The 19047-nt window shown below is 48.4% G+C and overlaps 1 protein-coding gene across 3 annotated transcripts in view; it reads left to right on the forward strand.

Moving 5' to 3' along the window:
- PCSK6 (proprotein convertase subtilisin/kexin type 6) overlaps nucleotides 1–19047 on the forward strand; it is a 189515-nt gene that overhangs the window by 51761 nt on the left and 118707 nt on the right. For all 3 annotated transcript variants that reach the window (XM_084756042.1, XM_084756040.1, XM_084756041.1), the window contains exons 3-5: nucleotides 16294–16398; nucleotides 17038–17181; nucleotides 18377–18453. In XM_084756042.1, coding sequence (XP_084612168.1) covers nucleotides 16294–16398; nucleotides 17038–17181; nucleotides 18377–18453 — 326 coding nt within the window. The remainder of the gene's footprint in view (nucleotides 1–16293; nucleotides 16399–17037; nucleotides 17182–18376; nucleotides 18454–19047) is intronic.

Here is a 19047-nt window from a genome sequence, read left to right on the forward strand (position 1 = left end):
AGTTAAGTAGCCCCCACTCACGTGAGTGGGCCTCGGAAGGCTGGGAGATCCTGAATGTATTTGTGAATTCATTCCGTAGGTTGGTGAGTGAGAGGATGGATAGATAGATGGCCGGACAGACTGGTGAAGGATGAGTGGATGAATGGATGAATACATGGATGAACAGGTTTATGGGAGGGTGAGTGAGTAGGTGGGTACATGGACTGCTGATGGAGGGGCAGATGGATGTGCGGTTGATAGATGCATAGATGGATAAACACAAGAGTGGATGGATACATAGAAATATGTAGTTAAAAGACATTCTGCTAATTCTGTTACTCCTTCAGATTTTTATATGTCTGGGCATTTTAAAGCACATCATCTCACTTAATTACACGGGATTATAGTTATATATACTTGTGCCATGGGATTATAGTTATATATACTTGGCCTCACAGTATAGAACAGGAAAAGATGGTTTTCAGAGGAACGAGGACATTCCTTTCCCTCAGGAAGCAAAGCCGTAACCGTAGAAGCTCACACTTCCAGAATGAGAGCAATTAGCAAAGAGTGAGCGGGCCCAGTTCTCAGGGCTGCGAAGAGTAGGGCAGCAGGGCGCCATGTTCCCGTGCACAGCCTGAACACGGAAGAGTCGTGGTGGGTTCTGTGAGGTTGAGAGTGACCCATCCATCACCTGTCGTCTTAGTCAGAGGAAAGTCTAAGTAAGCCAAGATGGCCAGCCCCACATTTCCCCACCACGGTTTCCCTCTGAGCAAGCTGTTGGTGTAAAGCGTGTTGTCAAGGCAGCATGCTTTTTCTTTGTCTGAAATCTTTAGCATCTTTAAATTCCCACCTCTCAGGTAGTTACAATTGGGGGCAAGTATTTGTTTGGAGAATGCTCTGGCATGGGGGCTCTTTGCTAAGCGACTTGGCCCCCAGCCCCCTTTTCAAGGGGCCTCCCAAGAATTAAAACTGCTTCCTGATGCTCAGACAGTTACAGAGTCAAAATAGGGGACAGAGAGAATGCTTTGTCTCCCTTCTGTTTTAAACTTTTGCGGTGTTTTGTTTGGGGATTGATATGTCTAGAAAACGTGCCTTGGCAGAACTTTTGCTCCTCTTGACTCAGTCTTTTGAGTAGCTGAGACTACAGACAGGAGCCACCAGCCCTGGCAGGCCTAAACCTTCCTAAGGACACTCCTTCTTTTTCAAAAGTGTTAAGTGTATAATTGTGGAATTTGGAGCTGCTCAGAAAGTCTCATACTGGCAAGGCCACAGCGATGCTGACACAGACACTTGTGCGTGGGCCATGCAGGTAGTATGGCAGGGACATGTTCCAAGGGATTCCAGTGGCTGGATGCCCTATCCCTGCCTGTATACAACATCTGGGCTGTTCCGTTGATTCATTTTGGGGGTGTTGAAAGGACGGATGATCAGCTTGGCTCTGGAGCCAAGTGTTCCTGGGGATTCGATAATATTTTATTTGAGGCAGGGACTCATTCTGTTTTACAGGCTGATGCAGAACCCACCACGTAAGCCAACCCCATGGTGACTTAGAATTTATGGCAATCCTCCTGCCTCAGCTTCCCAAGAGGATGGAATGATGACATGGAGACCTTTTGTATTTATTATAAGCTTATGGCACTATAGCTGGGCAGCAGAGTCTCAGCTATTGTCACCTGGCTGTACTGGCCTGGCCTACCTCCTGCACCACCTGTCATGTTACCTGTCCATCTTAGTCTCTAGCCCTGACTCTTGCTACTTCCTTCATGTCTGGCTACAGCTGCATCTGAGATTCCTTCCCAGAGACCTCTCTCTGCTGGAAGTCCCGCCTCCCTCCCTTGCCTCAGCTATTGGCCATTTAGCTCTTTATTTAATCAATCAGAAGGGGGTGGAAGTGTTTACAAAAGTGTTTGCAAAAGATGGTGCATCCAAAAGATAACAATACCAAAGTCTGCCAGTACTCCAACACTGGCATTACAGATGTGACCCTCTCCCCGCCCCCCAACCCCCCACAGTTGTATTCCTGAAGGAAGCAGGGGGAAAAGACAGACTTCCTAGGGCAAGGCTCTTGCAGGTTTTTTTTCCAAATAAAACTCCCCCCTTGCCCAGTTTCTTGGCTCCTGGCAGGGCAGCCATCAAAGCATCCTACCAATAAAAAATAAAGAGGAAAAAGGTGAAAAGCCAGAGCATCCCAGGCTCGCCTGAAACCTGCCAGTGATTGGCTGATGGCTCCCTCAGTGCTAATTACAGCTTCAACCCCAGGGAAAGCATACAGGCCAATTAGGAGTGCAGAAACACAAATGAAATACCTGTTTACATAGTCTCATCTTAAGGCAAGCCAAACGAACCCGCTGTCCGTCTGATGGGTATTTACTTCACCTAGTCAGTTCCGATCTGATGAAAATGGCTGTTTTGTAGAATTATTTGTGTTGTCCCTTATCTCAACCATTTTCTTACACAAGAAAAGCCATTTATGACACTTTTACATGTGGAGAATTCTATAATTAATATTATCAACAGAAGGAAAAGATGACTTAATATAATTCAGAGACATTGGAACGCAGTTGCCTATGTGCTGGAATGACCGAACTGGACATGAGTGTTACAGGGCTTAGGAGAAAGCCCAATCGAATACCGATGGTATTGTACTTTAATTGCCTTCAGTCTCCATTGTATCAAAGTGCTTCGATGAGTGATGGAATTTACAGTCCACCCCAACATCCTATAAAACTGATGGGGTGCGCGTTTGTTTAAATGAAGCACAAATAAAGGGGGGATGCTTGTCTTTATTTACACACAGGTAATGCACACTGTCATGCCTAGAAGGCGTCTCCTTACGCTGATCCTCTACTGGTGTAGGCCATCACTTTCTTTGCATTCTTTCTTTCATATATATACATATACGTATATATATATATATATATATATATATATATATATATATATACACACACACATATACATATACATACATATATTCACACACACACATATATATACATACATACACACATACACACACATATATAGATATATGTAGATGATAGATAGATAGATAGATAGATAGATAGATAGATAGATAGATAATGTGTATGGGTGTTTTGCCTGCATATATGTCTGCATCACATGTATGTAGTTCTTGTAGAAGCTAGAAGAGGGTGTTAGATCCCCTGAAACTGGAGTCACAGGCAATCGTTAGCCAACATGTGGGTGCTAGGAATTGGACTCAGGTTCTCTGAAAGAGCAGTCAGTGCTCCTAACTGCTGAGCTGTTCCCTTCCATACAGTCTTGATCACCTTTTATTTGATCTCCCCGCATCTGTGAAGGGGCCATTTTGCTCTGCTTTACTGATCAGCCCTATCGTAGAGAGAACAGGCGACATGTGCCCAGTGTGCAGTGTTGGTCACTGGGTGCTTCTAAGGGCTGTCATTGAAGCATGCATTCTTAGCTTGTCCTTTTGCTAACCGTCTGGGGAAGGGCAGATGTTACAGAGGCCTCGGCCAATAGCTGAAAGGGCTCAGACATTTTTTAAAAGTTACTCGTCCTGACTCCGTTCCAAGCTGGCTTATAGTTTAGATGCTGCTGCCGCCTGTGTCTTCCAGCCGTACATTTTAGCTCGATGACTCTGGTTCCCTTCCCTTTCCTTTGCTTCTCAGCCAGACGGATGACAGGAGTGGAAGGATGGAGATGTTATTGGAGGGCGCTCCGGTGGCCGTTTCCGGCAGTGGGGGCCTTCCTGTCAGTGCTTTCATCCTCGTCAGTCACCGAGTGATTTCCAGGGGCTACAGTGGGCATTCTGCTTAGCGAGAAGGGACTTTGCCCCAGAGTTGAATCAGAGCTTGGGTTCCTGTCCAGTGGTGATGCAACATGTAAGCAGATCTTTCCATTAACCACAGATGGAATTTTATCGGACACTTTCTGTGTGAGAGAGCCGTTTGGATAGCAAACAAGAGAGTTCCTGGCAAATAGCACGCAGACAACGAGTGACCGCAGTGGTCTCAGGGGTCACGGACAGGCTCCTCCTGCCCAGGGCGGATCTGCCCACATGGGTAGGGAGGGTGTTCTAGCCACCCTGACTGCAGGGCTCATAGACTTCTGCAGCAGTACTGAAGGTCGCTGCTGTGAGCGTGAGGCTGTCTCAGCACATCTGATTTCAGGTGCATGGCTGTTGGCAGTTAAGCAAAGGGTTTGAATTTTAAAGTGCACCTTTAAAGACGTTTTATAATTTTACCTGCATACTTGGCCCTTCTCAGTGACATCTAAAAGGCTTCACGGCCTCCAAGAGAGGTATTCTTTTATGCTCTCTGGCTTGAGTTGGCGGCCTACCCCTCCCCCACTTGCTTCCTTGGTGGGGGCCAGCCCACTTCCGGCATTGACCAGCCCACATCCTGAGTTCTCTCACCAGGATCACAGCACTGCCCTCCTAGCCATCCTCCTGTGAGCCTCTTTGTCACCTCTGGCCCACAGCTAACCTCTCCACACTGCCAATGGATCCTAGGAAACGCCCTGTTGTCACTGTCCCGAGTGGGCCCTGCTCCCACCTTTTGGTCTCCTGTGGCTCCCTGACCCCAACCACCGCAGCCCTTATAGCCCCCCTGAAGGACTTTCATGCTTCTCCCCTGCTCAGCCTTTGCTCGCATTTGCTCCCCATCTTCTTTCTCTTCCCTGCCTCTCCCTGATCTCAGGTATCCCTGCTACCAGGAAGCCAGCCATTTGACTGAAACCCTCAGGCAGGGTTTACTCTCCTTGTACAAGTTGTATATTTGCATCCTAGATTTAGCCCGGAACGGGTGCTGCACATCATGGCGTTTGATAGGAACCATAACCGTGACTAGTAGTTCCGCTCTGGATCTGGTCAGTGGCAGAAACAGAGCAGACAGGGAGCTGCATATGGTGTCTCCGAGGCCTAGGACGACAGGCAGGGGAGCGAACCCAGTATGCTCCAACCAACAGAGCCAATGGAGAGCAACAACAGGAAGGGCAAACCCACCAGACTCATGGATTCTCTGGGGGAGAGGAGCTTGGGCAGAGAATGACAAGAGCCAGTGTCTCTTGCCAACATAAAACGAACTTGTTGAGAGCCAAGGCCACACCTCGTTTGTTTTTTTTTTTAATCCCTTTACAGTCGCCCAGTAAAAGCTAACAGATGCCGAGTAAATGTTTATTGAAACGTCTCTCAATTTTTCAGAGACCGGGCTCCTGTATACAAGCATGGCTTCCCTTCATTTGCATATCAGCTGTCTGTATCTAAATGTTTTAGATATAAACTGTGGCTCACCCTACGTCAATCATAACAGAACCCACCAGAGAACCTGACTGAAGAAAGCCTTATCACACGTTGCTGAAACCAAGTGACTGACACCGGGAGTGTGGACCAGTATCTGCTGCTAGAGTTGCTGTGACAAAGAGCCACACACTGTGTGGCTTCAATAACGGGTGGCTAAGTTTCACAGTCACGGAAGGCCTGGAGGTGAAGGTTCCAGCCGAGTGGCTTCCGCCGAGGTCTTTTGCTCATGGCTGCGTTCTTGCCGTGTCCTCACATGGTCTCTCCCTGTGCACATCTGTGTTCTAATCTCATATGAGGACATCGGTAATAATGGAGGAAGGCCTACCCCAGTGACCTCACTTTAACTCAATTTGTCTCTCTGTAAAGAGTGTCTCCAGAGGTTGGGGTGTGGCTCAGTGGCAGAACACTTGCTTAACATGTGTGAGGCCATGGGTTTGGGCCTCACCATCTCATTCTGAGGCGCTGCAGTGTAGAACTTTAAGAATCTAGAGCGGTGGTTCTCAGCTGGGGGCAGGGCACGACAAACAATCCTTTCACAGGGGTCTCCTAAGACCAATGGAAAACAGATATTACACCGTAATTCATAGCAGCTGCAAAATGAGTTATGAAGTAGCAACGAAAATAATAATTTTATGATTGGAGGTCACCGCAACATGAGGAACTGTATTAAAGGGTCGAAGCGTTAGGAAGGTTGAGAACCACTGATCTAGAAAGAGACACAATTCGGCCATAACAATTGACCAAGCGGGGTTGGTGGCTGCAGGCTCTGTTTTCAGTGACAGTGAGCCAGTGACGAGTGGTGGGGAAAACAGTACGGGCTATGTCCTTCAGCAAAGTGACTTGCGAGTGAATGGGCAGCTTTAGTTTCCCAAAGCACCCACTGCCGTACTGCCCACGTTGTCATCCCTTGTGATGGTTAAGGCAGGCTCTTCTAAACCGAATTCAAGGGATGTCTTCTACAGTGTGAGGACATCGATATGGGAGGGGAGGGTTGCCTCCCTGTTGCCTAGGTGACATGAGAAGGTGATGATGGTGGGATTCTAGGCTGAGCCACTTCCTGGGTTCTCTTACTCGTTCCCGTTGTCGACTGCCCTGGCTTTCCTGTTGGGGATGTACAGTTGGCAACCTGACTCACGTCCCCGCCACGTCAACCCCAAGCAGAAGTGCAGAACTCCAGGTAGGCTCAGACATCCTGCAAAGACTAGCTCCAGTGACGCCAGTAACCTGTGGGGACAATTCTCCTGTCCTCTAAGGAGCTGACAGCTGTCACTCCCGTGCCTTACGCAGGCAGGGAAAACCCTTTCGTCTCCATGAGCCTGGTTTAACCCCATGGTCTTCTTTGGTTTTGGTGGCACTGTTTCACTCAGTCCATGAGTCTTACTTCCTTGGTCTGACACAGTATATTGTTCCTAGTTTAAACCAGACAGCAGCTGTTTCTTCAGCAACCGAAGGAGCAGGGCAGGGGAGAGAGAGTCAGGAGATGAGGGGAGGCTAGAGGCGCTGGCACATCTCTTTCTTCTCCGTATATCCCAGCACTGAGGGGACCAGGTTGGGACATGAAGATGACAACAATACTACAGGGAACACCAAAGCCCTACCCACAGAGAGCCATCAATCTCCACGTAACAAGGGGGCCTTGGGCCTACTCAGAAATGTGGGTGAGATCAGGAGAGTGGGAAGCTGAAAGGACACACAAAGCAAGGACAGTTTCTTTTCTTTTCTTTCTTTCTTTCTTTCTTTTATTTTTTTTTCCTTAAGAATTGGGGTTTGGTTTTGTTGTTGTTGTTTTTGTTTTGTTTTTTTGGTTGGTTGGGTTTTTTTGTTTTGTTTTGTTTTGTTTTGTTATTTGAGACAGGATTGCCCTGTGTAGCCTTGGCTGTCCTGGGCTCACTTTGTAGACCAGGCTGGCCTCGAACTCACAGTGATCCACCTGTCTCTGCCTCCCGAGTGCTGGGTGATAGGATTAAAGGCGTGCTTCCAAGGACAGTTTCCTAATGTTAAAAATGTCCCCTTCAGTAAAAACGTGTGCCTTCCCCTGTGTGTCCCAGTGTCGTATGTGACTGAAAAGAGGATGGGAAGGAGTGGCCACAGGTCTGCCTCTCCAGGGTTGCTCCATGTTCCTAATCACAGTGGGATGGAGGTTTCTTTGACAAACTGCTCAAGGTTGTGGATAACACATTCCTGCAGCGTTTTCATGAAGTTCTCAGAAGTTCCAGGACTCCGGCCTCTTCTTCTGTCCCTTTAGGACAGGGGCCCAGCTTAACTTCCCCTCAGGTCTGCGCACAGAGAACGGTGCACATCCCATAAGGCAGTGCAACAGCTGTAAAGTGTGTGGTAAGTGGCGAACACTGCCCTCCTCACTCAGCCCTCCACGCAGCCTCTGTGGAGCCCTTCAGCAGGTCGAATGCTGGTGTTTAGAATGGTCACCACTGGTGAAAACTAACTGCGATCTCACTGTTGAGTGCGAAGGCTCGGAGATGGGCTGGCCAAGCCCATGCGCAGCATTTACGGGTTGGAAACCGAAGCCCCGGCAGTGTATCTGACTGTCTGCACAGCCTTATTTCCTTCAGTTGCTCCTTCTGCAGGAGGCTGTAGGATCTGATGGTTCCTGGGCACTGGGAACATAGCCTCTGACTTCCTCTACCGATCTATGTGGAGTGTAGTCAGGCCACCTTACCATACAGAAGTCCCTCTCGTCCTTTTTTAAAAAATATTTTATTAATTTATTCATATTACACCTAAATTGTTAGCCCATCCTTTGTATCCTCCCATTCCTCCCTCCTTCCCGTTTCCCCCCTACTCCCCTCCCCTATGTCTGTGACTGAGGAGGACCTCTTCCCCTGTATATTCTCATAGGGTATCGAGTCTCTTCTTAGTGACCTGTTATCCTTCTTCTGAGTGCCACCAGGCCTCCCCATCAATGAGATGTGGTCAAAAATGGGGCACTAGAGTTCGTGTGAAAGTCAGACCTCCCTCTCCACTCAACAGTGGAGAATGTCTTGCTGAGACTTTAGGTGACAGAAGCATAGGAGAATGGGGAAATAGAAGGATCCAGAGGGTCCTGGAAACCTACAAGAAGAACATTATCATGGGTGGATCTGGGTCCTGGGGTCCTGCTCAAACTATGGCATCAATCAAGGAAAATATAGGCAGTAAACTTCGAACCCCTACCCAGACCTAGCCAATGGACAGGATACTTTCCCTCTTGTCCTTTTATGTTTAAGGAATAGAGTGAGCTTCTCTTTAAAGCCAAAAAGCATGGGGAAAAGAGAGAAGCCAGGAGCTATCTCTTTTGTACTGGGTACAACTGTGTATGGAGCGCAGAGTACATTCAAGAGTCAATAGAGACCCTCTGCAGAGTGCTTTGAGAAGTTTACCAGCTTGGTTCTAATCGGCGTCCTTCCCTGGTAATGCTGTGTAGGAACCTTCAGTACAGAGAGGCCTCTGTGAATGCCCTCTGTCTCCTTAGCTCCTTCCACACCACTGACCCTAAGCTCTGTTATAGAAAGGGGCCTCAGTAGGAAAGCTTCCTGGGGTTTCTGAGGCATAGGAAAACCTTGCTGGGCAGGAAAGGGCTTGACAGCAACATAACTTTAGGTAGATCACAAGTATACGTTTTGTCAGACCCATCACATGGGAGGACTTTTCAAAACAACTTTTTGTCACTTGTGACACCAGGACCAGCATGTCAACTGGGCTTCTGGTCTGATAGTGTGTCTCTGGCTCACAGGAAGAGGGAAGAGCTAGGGCTGCCACTGGGACTATAATGAGAAAGTGCGTCAGTGAGTCTTGACACCTGCAGGGTGTTTACTGCAGTCCTGTCAGGGTCTTCCCGCCCTCTACCTCTAGGTCTCGGCTTGTTTGTGTGGGCTCCTATGACTCTCTGTAAATTTTATCTCGTCTTACACGAGGACATTCCAGAGAGTCTGGGTTTTAACTTGACTTCTAGAACAAAGTTGGACGTGTACTACAAGACAAAGTGTAGGGCTGGGGCAAGGCTCTGTGCTAGATACCAGGCGGTGTGCAGGCTGCAGTTACTGCCGAAAATGCCACTCTTCTGTAATCCTGGGAAGAACATGGAGCCTTCTTTAGGTCTACAAGCCTTTCCCAGAGCAAAGACATTTATAGGGTAATTCTGGTATAGGTTTAGCAGGACACAAACAGGAATGGAGCCAAGGATAAGGGTCAGGAAAAAAAAAAGTCAAAGAAATCAACTTTGTACCAGGTTGTGGTTGGCAGGATTTGTGCACGGTGAGTGTGGTGTTTAGTAGCCTTGCTCCCATCCCAATTCACGTATTTGTTGATGTTCCACAAAAAACTAAACAAATGTCATTCAGAGGACAGTACCCAAGCTGGACTGGGTGTAGGCATGCCAGGGCATGCCTGGGTTCTAGCATTAGTCGGCTAGGCAGAGAGTTTGAGGCCAGCCTGAGCTACGGAGTGAGTTCCAGGCCAGCAGAAACAACATAGTAAGACCTTGTCTCAAAAGGAAAAAGAAATCTATCTAAATCGTATTTTCAACTCAGAAGTATGCTTTTAAAAGTCTACTTGGGGTTGTTTCTATTTTCGGCCTGAAGCATGTTTATACTTAAAATCTGAATCATAGCTTCATTTCTTCATCCAAGAAGCATCAATGAACTTCATCTGGTTGCCAGGCGTTGCCTAGCGCAGGGAAGTACAGTGGAGGCAGCACGTGGACCCTGTCCAGGTGGCTGTTTATAGAGGATAGCTGGACCACTGTCTGAAGTTACATCTTTACATCACTGTGACAATTACCAGAGATAAATCAACCTACAGAGAGGAAAAGGGGAGAGGGGATGAATGAGGGCAAAGTCCAATGCTGCATGTATAAAAATGCCACAGTGCGTTACCTTGATGGCTTAAAGTTTGATTGCAGAAGAGGAACATTTGCTTTGGCTCCATTTCGGAGGCTTTAGTTCCCAGTTTCCTGGTCCTGTTGCATTGCTGCTCATCCTTCCTGACACTGCAGCGCATTATTCCTCGTGGCGTGGTGACCCCAATCATAAAATTATTTTCATTGCTACTTCATAACTGTCACTTTACTACTGTTAGGAGTTGTAATGTTAATATCTGTGGTTTTCATATATATATACATTATGTATATGAGTGCTCCGTTTGCATGCACACCTACAGGCCAGAAGAGGGCATTGGATCATATTACAGATGGCTGTGAGCCACCTTGTGGCCACTGGGAACTGAACTCAGGACCTCTGGAAGAGCAGTCAGTGCTCCCAACCTCTGAGCCATCTCTCCAGCCCTATCTGTGGTTTTCAATGGTCTTGATGACCCCAGTGAAAGGGTCATTTGACCTCCCCCAAAAGTGTTGCGACTCATAGGTTGAGAGCCACTGACCTGTTGGTTTGGGCCAGTGGCAGCACACCATGTCATAAAGAGAACAGATGACACAGAAGACCAATCCACCCCACGGCAGCGGGGAAGCAAAGGCACCGAGGAAGGTCCAGGCCAATATTACCTCAAAAGCACACCCCAGAGACATAACTTTCTTCAACTAGCTCCTCCCCCCAGCCCCCAGGGTTGGGGATGTAACCCAGGACCCTATACATGCCAGACAAGCAGTCTACCACTAGCTTCATCTCCAATCAAGATCCCCCTTAAAGGCTGTGCTATCTCTCAGTAGCACCACAGGCTGACCACCAGGCTTTGGCCAAATTCGCAAACCATAGCAGCCCCAAATCCATGCAATCAGAAATGGAGGCCGCGGTCACTCAGACAGGGGCCTACTTGACTCCCAGACTCAAGCACATTTTTTTCACTGTCCAAAGTTTCTTACCTATGATCTCAAAAGACCAATCAACACGTGCTATTGTCTCTGGCCATACATTTCTCACAGGGGGAAAGTCTGGCTACTTCATACAGGCACTCTAAGGCATCTGGTGCACAGACCATGAATGACGCTTGTGATAGCCAAGCCTGCGGAGGAGAAGTGTGAAGACTTTTCTATGCACGCTGGCCCTCCCAGGAGAGGGGGATATTAGACTCCTGGCCTTATCATAATGCAGTATCATTTTGTTCAACTTCTAAAGTCCCCATAGTCTCTCCCAGTCTCAACACAGTCTAAAAGACCAAAGTGTCTTCTGAGACTCAAGGCAAATAACGTCCAACATATAATGGCACAGAATAGATACGATGCCGTCCCTAGAGGGAGGAAGGACAGCGTAGTGAGGGATACTGGCCTAAAGTAAAACCAGACCCCAGTAAAGCAAACACAGCCCTGTAGATCCCCTGGTATCAAAGGCTTAAAAGGCGCTCTCCTTCAAGCTTCTCTGCCAGGGACATACATGTCTCTCTTGGCTGGTTCCTCCCTGTCTGCCGCTGCCTTTGACACCTCCAGTATCTTGGGGTCTTCACCGCAAGCTCGGCTTCACTTTCACGGCTTCATGAAATGGTCTTCCTTGGTCTCTTGCCCTCTCGGAGCTTTCACAGAGAGACTCCCCTGCCACACCCTGCCTGGCCTCAGTGGCTCTGCAACCACAGTGGAAGAGCCCATAGCTTCCCCCACCAACCACCCCCTGAGGTCTTCATGACTCCAAAGCCAGCAGCAAATGGACAACACTGCCATGTTTGGCTGCGAGCTTGAGGTGGCCCTGGCCCCCCTTGAATCGCATTAGCTTTTTGATTCAGTTGCTTCCTAGGAACAGAAAGCACCGTGTGGCCCCTCTCTCCCAGGCTGGAAGCTTGGCAGGGCGGGGTCTTCCCACTGAAGATGTCTGTCCTTTGGTTGCAGTGTAGATCAACCTGCTCCTTAATGACGCTGATCGCCTTAACAAGGGCAGCCCCTTCCAGCACAGGCTCCGGAGGCAACATTGAGCCTTTTTCTCTCTAAACGGTACATTTTGCATGTTTTCTGCTCCACTTGCTTTTCCAATTGTAGACCTGCATAAGACTCATTAATAATAATAGCCAAGCCACAGATTCAATATTATGCTTTGAAATCCTCTCTGCCAAAGAAATCAGCCCATTACTTTTTTTTTACTTAGCCTCAGGCAAGTTCTTAGGACTGGAGTGGAAAGCAGCCCGATTCTTTGCCAGATATCACAGGAATGGACTGCAGCCCAGGTCCTGCTATTGTTTCCTTCCAAACCGTCTCTAGCCAGGCCTCCATGGTCCCCCTCCCTCCCAGCACTACTGCCTTCCGCCTTCCGCCTTCCGTGCTCCTAGTGAGATGGCCCATTAAGCTAGGCTTACAGCACTTAACCTCTTTTCTAATCTCTCCCAAATTCTGAAGTCTCCCACAGTCCTTCAAAACAACAACAGCACAGTCAGATTCTTCACGGCAACAATCGCTCTCTGGTACCAGCCTCTATATTAGTTACTCTTCCTGTTGTGCTGAGATAAAATACCACAAGTAACACAAAGTAGGGAAGGAAGGCCTTCATGTTGGTTGAGGGTCCAAAATGGGGCAGGAACAGCAGCAAGGGACAGGCATGGGGGGGGGGCAGGGCTGGAACAGGAAGCTACAAGCAGCAAACAGAAAGAGCTAACTGGAAGAGGCAGAGGCTCCCCTCCCCTGTCAAAACATCTGAGCCCACAAGGGGCATTCATATTCAGACCACTAGAAGGGGCAATCCTGAATCCGACAGAGATTCCCGGTGTTGCTTTTTCTAATACAGATAGTTACACATGCAGGGGGAAATAGTCCAAAAGATATGTTGCCTGCCCTCAACTCTCAGCTTCGGTTCCATGAGTGATCCTTTAGAGACCCTCAGTGATATGGACCTTTGCTGTACATCACATGCCATGTACATAACTAGAGTCTATGGGCGTGCCTATGTGAAAGGACCCTTCTGATGGGAGAGATGAAGCTTCAGCCACTTGGTTTTAGACTTGAGCATATTTCTGGCCTTCTTAGGGTACCCAGGTGGGCTCCTTCCTGGGCTCCAACCTGAAGGCCTCCAAACAGAGCCTCACATCTGGCTGAGGTGGAGGATTGGTGTGTTAGTTAGCATTGGCCAGGAACCAAGTATGTTTAGCCTCATCTCCCCAGAACCTGGCACTGGACCCATGGAATGCTCATACATACCTCTGTTGAGTGAGCCGGTGAATAAGTGACACCCGCCAGAAATCAGGATGGAAAATAACATTCTTAATGGTGGTCAAGAAGTGAGATTGGGAATCCTGTTGTACTTTCCCAGAGAGATGGGTGAGGAGGCAGTAACCAAAGCCTGAGAAAAGGCCTGGGAGAAAGCTAGCCAAAGTAGCCATTGTGCCTGTGCTGACCCTCTGGGCCCTTGTCCACAGAGTTGGACCCTAGACACTCCCTCACTGGGCACATCACCCATGCTGTTTGGTTTCATTGCCGTGGTCATAGGCAGAGAAGCTGGGTGGGACGGGGAGCTATCGTGCCGTTGGGATCCAGTGTGCTGTGGATCCAGTATGGTCACAGCCACCCTCAGAACCGTGTCAGCATGGGGCTCTTCCCCCAAACCCGGCAATAACCAGGAGCTGGGGTGCTCGACTCATCCATCTGGCAACTGCATGCTAGAAACTTGTTTCCCCACTAGGGCTGTCAGTGTTTGAGGGAGTGGTAAGTCCAGGGCTCTCAGCATGGCAGGAGAGATGGGGTCATCCCAGGGAGCGCAGGGCCTGAGGAGTCCACTGTGTTTTATCAGATGGTGTTTAGCAGACATTGAAACACTGCCTTACATCTTTCATAGCACGTAGAGCTTTCTTGTTCAGGTAGTAACATACGTGGGGAAGTTGTAAAATGGCATCAGTGGATGTTATGAGCAAAACATCTCGTTTCATCATTTTATTTTTCTGTAGGAGTCTCTATCTGCGGTGCTTATAAATTACTTAGGACTCGGGACTGAGGCTTTTAAAATATCTAACCCAAAATGGATTTCGAGCCCCTTGTGGGATTTCTTTGTTGTTGTTTTGAGACAGTGTCTTGCCATGTTGCTTGGGCGGGCCTGGAATTTGCATAATGAACTTCCTGCTTCCCAAGTGCTGGGGGGGATTGGAGGTATGTCTCCCCACACCCAGCTTTCTTGCAGGGTTTCTAATAAACTAAGTTCATAGATGATTTATGGATGGGTCATATAAATGGCGGGACAGGCATGGTTCTTTAGTCTGAATGTTTTGTCCTGTGTGCCACGAAGGCTACCTGTATTCCTGTATCCCCCATGGATGCATGTCTACCTATGAGGCTCCCTCCTTCAGGAAATAGCGAAGCTGATCTTTAGAGAAGGGAGGGAAATCTAACCTTTGACCCGAGGGTACCTCGCTCCCTGCTTTCTCTAGGACAGCCATTCTAACTTCCAGGACCAGCCGAGAGTCCCCAGCAACCTTTAAGTAACTCTGAGTCCCCTTGCCCTTCACACTCCCCCGCCACCCCCAAGTCTATAGGCAGCCTGCCTTGTTTAGAGTGACGTTGCTCTTCTGTGGGCTTGGTGGGAGCCCCAGAATGGGGCCCAGACTCCTTGAGAGCAAGGGCTTGATGCAGGACCGACTTCTTGTCTTTCTAGTCCTGGCCCTCACCACTGGCTTAAACCCCAACTGCAAGCATTGTTGAGGGGCCAGCCAGCCCAGCAAGTCCAAAGAAAACACTTCCACTGCCTTGGGCTCTTGAGTAGGTTCCTACAGTTGGAAAAGAATGTGCACATGTAATGAGCATAATGCTGTATGCTCTGTGTGTGCACAGTGGTCCCTAGCTTTCATGGTGATAGGCCCATTCTATAGACAGATAAACTGAGGCTCAGGAGGCACCACAGGTTGTGTGGCTGAGTTTTACTCCAGGCGTTCTGGGTTCTGGATCTCTGGCCTTCTGTGCCATTTACTCCACCTTTCAAAGTGTTGCTTGATCATGAAGGCAAATCAGACCATGACAAAGAAGTGTACAAAACCCTCAATCATAAGTTAACAACAATGTCACTGCCAAAGACCTGGTGTTGTTAATGCTTTGCTGTTTCCCTTTCTAGATCTTTCTCTGTACAGGCTTTGTTACTTTGCTTCTAGTTGCTGCCCGAATTTCCTATACATTAATTATGGTCATTTACTTACTCATGTCCTCACTAGAAGAGAGTTTTTGGCATCAGGTTGACTAAACAGTTTCTTCACCCTCTCATTCATTCTTTTCCATGACTGTGTTTTCTTCTTTGGAACAACAGTTGTTTGTTGTCCTTTTTTTTTTTCTTCCCACCTTCACAGTCTATTGTTTTCAGTAGAATAACTTCAAAGTCTGTCAGTGTGGTGTTATCACACCCCTACCCCCATTCATAATAAGCCATCAGCTTTTTCAAATATGGTGCATATTACCTGCTTGATCCAGAATCTTGCAAAAAGACTATAGTGCCTCACAAGAAGCTGAAGTTGGGAGATCGCTTTTGAAAAACAAATCTATCTATCTATCTATCTATCTATCTATCTATCTATCTATCCATCCATCCTCTCTCTCTATCCATCCATTCTCTTTCTCTTTCTCTCTCTCTCTATCATCTATCTATCTATCTATCATCTGTCTATCTATATCTATCTATAATTAGTTTGTGAGCGCACACACACACACACACACACACACACACACACACACACACACAAATGTCACACACAGTGCATATGTGGATAACTATGAAGTTGTTTTTCTCCTTCCATCTTTTTATGTGTGTGTGCTAAGTGCCTTTACCCTCTAAGCAAACATGTGCGTGCGCACACGTGCCCTTGCACCACACTGTGCCTGTGGAGGTCCTGGGTGGTTTTCAGAAGTCAGTTCTCTTCTCCCAAGTTGTTTTTGAGACAGGGTGTCTGTGCCGCTGCCACACTGTGTAATCCAGGCTAGCCTGCCCTCGGGCTTCTGGCCAAGTCTCCTATCTTGGCTTCCCCACCTCCCTGGAGATGCTGGGTTAGAGATCAGAGCCATTCCAACATTTTTGGTTTTGTTTTTAAATGTGGGTCCCTGGGCTTAAACACGGGTTGCTAGGCTTGCATCGCAAGCACTTTACCCCAAGGAAACAACGCACCTTTAAATAATTCATATTTCTCTCTGGTAGGTAAAATGGATGCAGCAACAAGAAGTGAAGCGTAGGGTCAAGAGACAGGTGCGAGGCGACTCTCTTTATTTCAACGACCCCATCTGGTCCAACATGTGGTACATGGTGAGTGAGGCGATGCTGTGCCGCTGCCGCGGGCTAACTTCCCCCTGTGAGCTCCTAGGACAGCTCCAGGCCGACCTCCGTCTCCACTGTAAGCCCTGTACGCCAGCTTCTCAGCCTTCCTGATGCTGCGACCCTTTAATACAGTCCCTCATGCTGTGGTGACCGCCCCTCCCCCACCAACCATAAAGTTATTTCATTGCTACTCCACAACTGTAATTTTGCTACTGTTATGAATCCCAGTGCAAATATCTGATGTGCAGGATATCTGATCTGTCTCCTGCTGCTTCACGTGGAGGCATGAAGGGGACTATGAGAGGACCCAGAAAGGGCTCTCTGTGGGGGGAAGAGCTTCAGTGCTGACTGTAGGGTGGACTGAGTGGGGAAGGCTTGTCCTTAGACAGTGTCCCCAGCAGAGACAGTGACATAGGGAGTCACACTGTCAGATGCAGAGAAGGTCCCGGAGCCCCCACACATAAGGACGTCTTAGCTAAGGTGGGGCCCACTGTTCTTAATCGCTTCCTAACCCTGCCTGGGTTGCCATGCTGTGCCCTGTCGGCATCAGGAGTGTCTGGGTTGGCGTCCTGTGGCCGCTCCGCTTCAGAGGTGTCTGTCCTGGCTTCATGTCTTCTGTGCTTGCAGCATTGTGCCGATAAGAGCAGTCGCTGTCGGTCGGAGATGAACGTCCAGGCGGCATGGAAGCGCGGCTACACAGGAAAGAATGTGGTGGTCACCATCCTCGATGACGGCATAGAAAGGAATCACCCAGACCTGGCCCCCAACTATGTAAGTCCAGCCTCAGAATCGACACACATGATATGCGGCCACACCAGTTACTAAATACATACAAATTGCCTTTCCTCATCCCTAAACATGTTAAACCAGGGAACGATGAAAATCATGCTGGGAAGGGCCAGAGATGCAAAATTCTGCTACCCTTCCCTTGCACCAGAGAAGGCTCTGCAGAGGGTCACGCCCAGGTGTTTGAGTCACATGCTCCCAGGAATGTAGCCTGGAGAATAGAAACATGAGTGGAGAAGTGGTCCTCACATGTATGTTAGCCTGTGGGTCATTGCAGGGTTAAAACACAGGTTCTGGACCCAGAGAGCTCTGCATCCTCTTCTGTGACTCGCTTGAGATTCCAGGCAAGCTGCCTAATTCCTCTGCTCCTCAGTGTTAGCATCTGTGAAATGGGGCCAAGAGGACTGCTTCTTGGAGGCTCACTGTAAGGATTAGATGAGCTCCTAAGCGTAAAGACGAGACCCAGGCACGCAGTAAATATGGGGGCACGTGTTACGTCCTCTAAGATACCTGGGTGTCAAGTGGTTAAGTAAACCCCACAGAATCCACTTCTGAGGTAATTATGTAGCCCTAAGGAATGAGTCCGGAAGACTGCCCTAACACCAGAGAGCTTGGCGATGCAGTTTCTAAGGAGGATGAAAATCTGTATGAATACTGTCACTACAAATATGTAAAGAGAGCTATGCACATGGAAGGATGAAATTAAGGAAATTCTGATTCACATGACAATTTGAACCTGAAGGCTTTACGCTGAGTGGAATTAGCTGTCACAGAAGACAAATGCTGAGTGATTCCTCTTCTGTGACACATCTGGAGCCACATCGAGAGATTTGTGCCATTTGCTGGTGCTCGGGGAGGGGGCGGGGTCACTGTCTCATCAGTACAAACCTTTAGTTTTGCACAGTGAAAAAGTCCTGGTGATAAATGGTGGTGATAATTGCACCAAAAAAAAATGTGTGTGCACTTAGCGACACTGAGCCATACATCTGAAAATAGTTGAGATGGTAAGATGTTATGTCCTCTGTATTTCACCACAATGAAAGGTGAGTAAGATGGTAGTTATTACAGTCATGGCAGCCCAGGGTGTGCTTTTCCTCATTCTCCAAGCATAGGGGTAGTTTAAAGCAGAGCTGCCGCACGCCGTGTCTCAGATTCTCACTAATCAAAATTTCATTCCTAGGATTCCTATGCAAGCTATGATGTCAACGGAAATGATTATGACCCTTCCCCACGCTATGATGCCAGCAACGAGAACAAGTATGTCCCTTTGCGGCTGCCTTCCCTGCCTTATCTTCCTTTCCTTGCAAAGAGGGGCCCTACAGCAGTAGGCTCTGGGTGCTGTTCAGGGCACGTCTAGGTCTCAGAAGCCACTTTATCACCACAGCTTTTTGGGCACAGATGGCTTCTGTGGAGTTCGCCTTTTCTTTTAGGATGTCACCTCTGCTAGTCAGCCAGAGACGGGGTGAAACACTGTTCCCACTTCTAGCCTTGTGGGATATTTAAAAGGATCACCTTTGCCTTGGAGTCTCTGTGACTCTGTTCAAACATCAGTTCGGTCTGTCTGAGGACACGGGTCACATGCCTGAGCTTTTGACCTTATGTCCAAGGTGGGAGACATGAATGGCGCTGAACAAATAAAGGGCTCGGATCCCTGCTCTCCCACCCACTGGCTGTGTGCTGTATGTGTACATTTGAGAGCCTGGCTGAGACAGTCTTTATATGTCTTGGGGGCTGCTCAGGGCAGGATAGACCCTGTCCCCAGCTCAAGGGCTGTTGCGATGGGTTAAGTGAGGTAACAGGTGGGGTCTGTCTACACTGTGTAAGTTGCCACCTCAGGTAACCTGGAGCGGT

The sequence above is a fragment of the Acomys minous genome (genome assembly GCF_964271855.1).
Source record: "Acomys minous genome assembly, chromosome: 2".
Lineage (NCBI taxonomy): Eukaryota > Metazoa > Chordata > Mammalia > Rodentia > Muridae > Acomys > Acomys minous.